Below are 8,962 nucleotides of genomic sequence, written 5' to 3' on the forward strand. Positions count from 1 at the left end.
TGGCTTCATTCTCTAATCAAGCAACTCAATTCAGCTTAGGTCAGGGGTTCCCAAACTTTTTCATACTCCCAAATAGATCTGCGTTCGACCACAGACCCCATTTAATAAGATTTAAGATTTTTGTCCTATGGAACCCCATCCGAGAAGATTTCTGTTAAATATAACTCAGTGCAGAAATATATAACTGTATATACTGCAGGTGAGGTGATACCAGCCTGGGTAGAGAGTGAAACCTATAAGGAAAATAGTCCTTATGCATACTCTCATTGTGCTAACCTCTAGGGAGTGAAATAATGGTGAAATTAAACCATTGCTCATTTTACTGGGGACCCCCTGAAATTCCCTCAAGGATCCCTGGGGGTCCCCAGACCCCACTTTGGGAACCACTGGCTCAGGTGAACACACATTCAAGAATTTTGAGCCAAATGCGCATCATTAAATCCTATGGCACATGTACCTACATGCACATACTAACTTGATGTAATCTGACAAACATTGCAATGATAAACTAAATCAACATATTGTATGAATCTTCCTCATCAATCACATATTCTGATATCAGGCTGGAAATGGCCCATAAATAAGAGTATAAAACCCTCCTTCACTAAATCAATCAGCTGACTCTTGCTGCAGGAGCTAAAATAAACAGCAGGGATACTTCAGACAAACTAACAATAGATAAGAACTAGGTTAGCCTGATAAAGTAATGTACTCACTGATAAGAGGTCACAAAGACACTCTGAACAGTGTTATAGCTGTTGTCTGAAAGTGACACAATCATCTCCATTACTTTCCATTTATCAGCAGCATTCTTCTCCAGTCTTCACAGTACAATCCTATTATACACCGCCTTAGGTGTGACTTCTGAGTAAGAACTCAGCAACTTAAGAGAACTACTGAAATCTGTGTGGGGGAGCTTTAGTTCATAAGTGCAAGTTAAATTCACAGGCAATAAACTGGCATATATTCAAGTCACTGACCAATGCCAAAGATAAACCCACAAAACATTCAAGTTGCCCTAAAGCTATGTAGCACTGTTGACAGATCATCAGCAGTATCACACTACCCATAAAACAGGTTTAGTTCAAGTTAATTAATTGGCTTTAAAAAAAAAAGACAAAAAAAAAAAAATCACATAACCACGATAATTAAAAAAATAATTCAGCTCCAAACAAATGCAGCAACAAGATTATTCTTTTCAGAAAAAAAGTATCAAAATGGTTAAACAACTTGGAAGAGATTGATTTTTAATAATATGGCAAATATACAGAGGTGCATTCATGTCTTCAATCACATAGGCACTGCAGTTTTGTGTACAATACAGTACAATATAACTTGATCATACATTATAAGCCATACCAAAAATAAATGGGTACCAAGGAGGCTAAAAGGCCTGGGAAACAAGATAGTAGCCATTGATTTCGGTGTCACTTTAGAATTTCAAGCAGGCCACAACCCTGTCAGTGGACACTGAATTATAATCAACCCAGCTTGTGATGCTCTGACTCCACTCTGCATATTTAAATTAACAATATAAAGACAAAGGAATATGCACGACTTCTGGGGAACAAGGACTTAAATCCGTGTCATATCTAAAACAGGAGTTTATCCATTTTCTGTCAAACAGTTCAATGACGCGTCTCTGATTGTTCAGTGGAGGAGCTCCTATGTGTCTGCGTCGATCCTGTGAGCTGTACAGTGGAAGTAGGAAGAAAGAAGTTAAAAGTGGAAAGCACCTAAAATATGTAATACAACTCAATGAATTTGAAGAGACACTTTCAAACGGGGTACATCAAATAAATCTACAAATGCACAATATTCAAGTACATTTCCCCTGCTGTCAAAATGACCTGAGAGTATAAGTTCAACTGGATCACAAGCCTGCACTGAAGTAGTCAAACAGCTATAGCAATGGGGCCAAAATTGTGACACAACCCCCATGCAGCCTCTGTGAGTCACTATGCAGTACTATACAATACCAGTCTTTTCGACTTACATTGCTTTGGTATCCTGAGTGCTTCCATGTCCCCTGACAGGACTTGATGCATGACTCCGCGGAACTGATACAGCACCTTCAGGCTCTTCTCCTCCCCCACGCAGGGGTCGTAGAACCCAGGGAGTCCTGACTGCAAAGACAACATAACGTCATGCACCAGCAGCACACTGAATAACCCTACAGCAGATTGAAGACATAAATTTGTATGCAAATTGTACACCCACAAATTTGTACTCGCAAAGTAAAGACATTAAAACCAGTATGTGCGCATATAGGAGAATAGCTGGAGTACATGTGTGTCTCAACCCCTCAATGCATACGGTATCATTACAGTAGTAATTCATGACAAAAACTTATTTTAGTGTGTAGTTTTAGATACAGATTTGGGGGAATTGTGCACTGTATTTATTTACATACCTTTGTGGCCTCAGTGAGGATGAGCTTTGAGTCTTTCACCAGGCACTGCAGCGGCACAGTCACATCAATGACCTTTGCCCTCTCGTGTCTCTTACTGTTGTCTGTCACAAACTTGCCATACCAGGCATTGAGGATGATGAGACCTAATCCAGGAAACAATACCAAGGAAATTTAATGTTACATTCATATACTGACCTCTATTATGTCTTATATGTGGCCCTGGCCTTACTAATGAACCCCCCACCCCATTACTTTTGTGCCATGATACAAGAATGCAGATCAGTCACCAAAAAGGCCAATTTAGGTTGTTTTAGAGTTGATTTTAGGAATCCGGGGGTGGCAAAGCACACAGACAGAATCTGGCTTGAATCTTGGCCACTGGTGAGCTGGTATTATCAGGAGAGGTCTGGTAAATACAATTATGACCCGAGCATCTCAACAAATTTAATGCTAGTGATTCTTCCCAACTGCCTAATAAAAATTCCAACATAAATCACCTGTTTTTTTTCTGTAATTTAATTTAATTTAAATGCCAGCAATTTCAGCAACACAGCTGATTACTAAATGGATTAGAATTGAACAAATTCTTATTATTCTTGAGACGTTTGTTCAAATAATTTTCAAAGTACACAATAAAACACGAGCACAATTCATTTCCATTTTAGGCTACATAGATTGTACCTTAATCATTACACTGAGTCTAATCCATTGAATAGAGAGGTGCAGCTGTGTGTCTGTCATTACACACAGTTATTAGCAGTTGCTTTACAGGTCCCAAGTCCAGGGCAACACTGGTAATAGTGAAACCAGTCAGAGCAACCTCTACAATGACAGGTGTCGTAAGCCAATTATCATTTGCCATTCAACCCCGGGTGAAAATCATGCTGTCTGCAGAGAGCTTTTGGTTAGTGCACTCTTCAAAGGCAAACTAAAAAGCCCCAATTATCACTAGTCTACATGTGTGTGTGTGTATGGGGAGGAGAGGGGGGATGTCCACCCAAATGTAGCTCTATTTTACAAAAATGCACCCACATCATAACAAAATCACCCTAGATACTGTCATAGTGTCCACAGAGTAACTCTCCTATGCTTTGTTAATGGAATAAGCCCACAGACTAGTCTCCCTGAGTGCAGTCCCTTCACACTGACATCTATGTGTACTGTCCAAGATTACTGAAAATCATGCGTATTTTGCTTTAGGTTGGATTTTTTCTTTAAAGGATGGGTAAACTGGCAATTCATATGCAATATATTAATTTTAAGGAACAACAGAACACCGAGCAGCTGCTAAGTTTCTGTAATGGGAGATTGGTTTTGTCTAATATAGTGAGAGAAAAAAACATTGGAACTGCATCTCAGAGACTTGATTTTGAGGTGAGGAACATTCAGTCAATCATAGCTTTCAGAATATTTAATCTAAAATGTAATAAACCAGTTATGCATCTGATGGAATCAAATAGTTTGATGTTGGGCTTAAAAAAACACAGTATTCACAGGATACGTTCGCCTCTCCTCATCTGGTTAAATATTACTGATCTTACCCATTCTAGATTCCTCAGCTTCAATAATCCTGCGCACAGACTCCTGCATGAGCAAGACCTTTATAGATGAAAGAGGCAGAGAGAGAGGGGGGGGGGGGGGAGAGAGAGAAAAATTAAGATAGACAGAAACAAAGGGATTTCACATCATACGGACTGTACTAATAAACTTCACAAAGACTCTGTATACATCTATCTAATTCCACCTTCCGCCCCATCTTCATGATTGATTTGGGACTCGCCAATGTTTCTTGATACCTGTAATCATCTCTTATCTAATACTCAACCTCAATGCACGATTGGCACCCCAGCTAAATGTATAGAGGACTCACAGCAGACTCTGCCTCCTGTCTCTTCCTGGCTGTGTCAGAGGCTGAGCTCTCCCGCTGCTTTTCCAAGTCTCTGTTGAGTCAAGAGATAAAGGGAGAATTAAAATTGGCTCTTAAGATAACTCTGGGAATAATAATATGTGTAGTACTAGTTTTATTAATGTTTCTTTCATGAAACAACCGACTTCAAAGTGATCTGTTACATAAGAGAGGGATTTCTTACTGTTCCTTCTGGGCGCGCACATAGGGCCGGATAACAAGCCGCTGGATGGCGAGGTAGAAAACCAGTGGTCCAACTGTGGCGTAAAATACTGCACTAGGCAGGAGTTGGTCGGTCAGGTGAATAGGGAAGAAATACGTCTGGCTGGCTCTGTTTAACCTGTGGACAGAGAGTTAGCTTTATTTATTTAAGCTTATTTATTTATTAATTTAAGTGTTGATAGAATAGATCTTTCTGAGTACGATAAGAGGATTGTGGGAGTTTTGTCCAAAAATGTGAAAATCTGCAGGTAGGTGTAAAGCTTCAGAACAGAAATTTAATTTATTTGTATTAAGCAGATACTTAACTAAAAGTGTGCTAGCACTTTGTAGGTGTTCGTGAGGTATGCTTTAGTGTCATAAAGCAGTAAATATAAACATGCTCGCACGTCCAATCTCAACACCATGTAGCACCTGAGTTCGCCAGCACTGACGAACACATATGACATACTGAGGTGCTCTGTCTCGAGCACCTAATGAACAACATACATGATTTCTAAAATATAAATTTCTCAAGCGCTGTTAACCGTTATGAATTTTTATAATGCACAGGTATTGAACAGTGAGTTGTCTCATGCTTGATTGGCTGGCCATGACCTTGCCTCTTGATGCCCATGGCGCCATGGCAACAAGCACTGTGGGAAAAACCCTCTGGAAGCTACACCAAATAGGAAACTGGAGCAGTGAGCCGTACTTACTTGATCTTGAGGGAGACACCTTGGGGCACTCCCACACTGACGGTGGCCCCCAGGACACTATGTCGACTGATCTTCCTCTCAGCACCGTACTCTATCACAGTCCCAAAGAAACCTGATCTGCAGCGTAAAGACAGAGTCACTACCTACACCTCTGCACTCAAAGAGTACTTGAAGTTGAGCTCTAAGTTCTTGTACAAGTGACTAACTATACTGATTCAAAAGAATAGAAAAATGTGTAGCTGTACAAGCAATTTCCGATCACTATGAACCACTAATGGGTGCTTTAATATGAATTTAAATGAAGCAATATACCACAAAGGACATGCTTTTCTAATTAGTTCTCAGGACAAATAACAGTTATTTCACTTTGACAGCATACTTGACTGAGCCCTTGATCTTTGTCTGGTCGTCATCCTGGAACTTGTACTGGTAACTCATCATCACAAAAGAATGAGGAATGCCAAGCTGCAGAAAAAAGTAAGTAATTATTCTGGCACAACCCTGACGAGCAATTGTTGATTTAATGGTGTTCTGGCCAAAGTAAAATCTAACTGCTGGCTACTAACCTGCATTGCAAAGGTGAAATGGCTGCTCTTGGTGTCCCTGACAATGCTAGTGTTCATAGAGGACTGGACCCCCCAGCGCCACTGCAGGTAGCCCATAGTATTCTTGTCGAGGTGACGGGCCAGCACAGTGGTAACTCCAGGACGTACGCCACGGGATGAAAACTGGAGCCCACACTGAGCAGTCACAAAGCTGGGGAAATATAATCATCCGAGGACTTAACCAAAATGTTCATGTGATGAATGAAAATACGGATTATTGTTGTTTTTTTTTTGCATTTCTAGACATACCAGCGTGGTGTCAAGTTTCGGAATATCTTCATTCCAAAGAGAGGTCCGTGGGTGTCTCCAGCACCAAACTCCAGCTGTGAACACAGAGACAATAGATGAAGTGAAAAATGACACACACACATTACACCACACAGAGAAGAGGGCAGATTTCTTTTGTGACCATATTACAATAAAAACATCCAAGTAGTGTGGATGTTGCAGCATAAATGACAGAATAAGTCCCTACCTCTCCCCAGCCCTTAGCTGAGGTGACTCTTCTCAAGGCCAAGTTAATGTTGCCACCTCCATTTCCATTGTGGGTGGACAAGGAGCCAGACAGAATGGCTGTGTCTGTAGTGGTAAGAGGGGCCTGCAGTAGACAACAAAACACAAATACAGCACGTCCATTGATATAAATTAGAGTTCTATAAGGTCAAACATCTTGCCTCACAGCTGTCTGGGACTTCATAGACTGTGATTACACACATTTTGACACAACACAAAACAGTAAAAAACACTTGTGTAGAATTTGGTGCAATCCGTTACCTCTATGGATTGTGATATGTGCATCTTGTTGATCTCCACATGAGGTACACCCCCTGCAACCATATCCTCATAGTCCTCCTCATATCGATCAAAGAGGTCTGTGGCATCAATACCCACACTAATCGTTCCCTAAGAGGCACAAGTTCACTAATTAATACATGGGCATGATATGCCTAATGGCGAGTAATGACTTTATACAATCAATTAAATATAAATTATTATCTTCCCCTCAACACACCTTTGGATTGGTCCTTTGCTGGAGCCTTCTCTCCTCTCGCTCTCTCTGAAGACGCTCATACTCTTCACGAATCTCTGCTGGTGTTCTTTTTCTTTCCACCACCTGGAATAAGAACATATACGATCTGAAATGCATGCACTGCATATTGTGGATTGACTGCTTCGGTCAACAGTGGCTGTAGGAGCAAGTTTGCCATTATTTCAGGCTCTGATATATGTTTGTTATGTAAATTTTTATATGTATCACATGTTCTGTATTGTCAAGCTCAGATTTTAGTAATTAGATCAATGGTAATGGTACATACAGACAAAGCAAACCAAGAAATATTGCACACATATTGAGCACAGGCTTCATGCCATACAAGACTACACTGCCATAACAATATTATGCTCATATATGATATATACACTTTGCATAACTATGTATTCTTCCAATAAATGGGTTAACCTCAACTCAAGACCTTAACAGTGCAGTTGGTTGACACAGAGCATTGTTTTTAACCAGTGTGTAGTAGCTAGTTTGGAAATTCTTGGCAGCCATATGGAATTTAGCCGTTACAGTCACTAATGGACTTACCTCCCATCCTTCAACATCCAGTCCTCGTTTGCCATAGATATCATAGATAGCCCGTGCCTGTGGGTCACTAAGGACTATAAAGAGATATGGATAACCATCAGTAATATTACTCAAAACAGTACAGTAGGTTTATAAACATATACATTTTTTAAATACCTTAATATAGATCACAATTATCCAACACAAAATCAGCTGAATTGGATGTGCAGATGAAAAGGGAGCCAAATATCTTTCATGTCGTCATGGCTTTTCGTACCTTCATAAGCTTGATGTACAAGGTTAAACAGCTGTTCTGCTTGTCGCTTCAGCTCCGGGTCCCGGTGCTTGTCTGGGTGGTACAGCATGCACAACCGTCTGTATGCCGCCTTCAGCTCATCCTGTGTTGCCTAAAGCACAATATTGAAATGGGAACAAAATCTTGAAGTGGCAAACCAATATTGAAACATCAAGACATTCGCATCAACTACGTCACGCTTAAGCTCAACTCACCTCGGACCAAGCTAATTTCCAAATGAGCTTAAACTTATTTGACTTTCCTAAAGTCTACCAACTCTGGTGTCATGCCATCAAGGGCTTGTACTTCTAGTGACATAACAATGTTGATGCTTAAAAAGGTAGGTCAAAACTATTAAGGATCAACCTGCCTCACATGAAGTATCCAAAATATGCGACAACTGGTAGCATTAGCTAATTAGTATTCTCGCACACTCAAAGAGATTATTTTGAAGTTGAGAGCGTCTGTCAGTTAACGTTAGCTAGCTAACATTAGCGCCCAGACTATCGCAGTAACATTCATTTGACTATCTTGCTTGGTTACTGTTAAACTTGACAGCGACGGTTGGCAAACCACCAACGTTACAACTTGTTGTTCGCCTCGTAAGTAAAACTCAAGTTAACGACCTCATTGACGAGAAACAACTTAAAACTAATTCCAGCTCTCATTACTAACCAAACAGTCAGAGAACAAAAATCAATGTCGAGGGTCACAAGCTAGCTACCTAGCTAACGTTAACTCTGATTATACACGTAACCATCAAAGATCGGTGCAGGAAAGTTTGAAGAATGACTGCTATATGCATAAACACAAACATTTATTCAAAGCGTCATTGCATATTGTACCTCTCTCCTGACATTTAGAAGGGAATAGTAATCATCATTGTCAATCTCATCATCTTCCAAGGCGGACGCCATGTTTACCTCCTGTCATCCCTTCCTCGTGTCATTTAGCACGCGCCCAGACCCCTCTGTGCTCTCCGTCGCCACCTTGTGAAGCGGATGACTGCTTGCTTCATAGACGTGTTCATGTTTTCTGGTTAGTGTTCATATTCGTGCATATTTCTGATCTCCATTCATTGAACTTTCAAATTTACAGTTGTCCGTCTTCATCAGCGATTGCTTTGCGTTGTAATATTGAGGTACATCATGAGATCTTCCAAAATTAAAATGCAGACTGGAATTTTGCCACATCAGCCGAATGCCGTTTTCCTTTCAAATTGTTTAAAATCATCATATGGAGTTTTTCTGTGAATGGCA

The 8,962-nt window shown here is 40.4% G+C and overlaps 1 protein-coding gene across 1 annotated transcript; it reads right to left on the bottom strand.

Moving 5' to 3' along the window:
• Positions 1 to 1,230: 1,230 nt before the first annotated feature.
• On the bottom strand, positions 1,231 to 8,648 carry LOC139650625 (dnaJ homolog subfamily C member 11). The gene is made up of 16 exons (XM_071527347.1): positions 8,549 to 8,648; positions 7,686 to 7,815; positions 7,430 to 7,503; positions 6,854 to 6,955; positions 6,616 to 6,744; positions 6,317 to 6,439; positions 6,091 to 6,164; positions 5,803 to 5,992; positions 5,616 to 5,701; positions 5,237 to 5,353; positions 4,504 to 4,659; positions 4,284 to 4,353; positions 3,955 to 4,012; positions 2,414 to 2,556; positions 1,997 to 2,126; positions 1,231 to 1,691 (listed from the first exon to the last, which is right to left on the bottom strand). The coding sequence occupies exons 1-16, from the start codon at positions 8,618 to 8,620 to the stop codon at positions 1,666 to 1,668; spliced, it is 1,680 nt and encodes a 559-aa protein (XP_071383448.1). The 5' UTR covers positions 8,621 to 8,648; the 3' UTR covers positions 1,231 to 1,665.
• Positions 8,649 to 8,962: the final 314 nt, after the last annotated feature.

Source organism: Centroberyx affinis, unplaced genomic scaffold (assembly GCF_046629955.1).
Source record: "Centroberyx affinis isolate AG114_WGS23_722 - 3 ecotype Tasmania unplaced genomic scaffold, CSIRO-AGI_Caff_v1 ptg001521l_1, whole genome shotgun sequence".
Lineage (NCBI taxonomy): Eukaryota > Metazoa > Chordata > Actinopteri > Beryciformes > Berycidae > Centroberyx > Centroberyx affinis.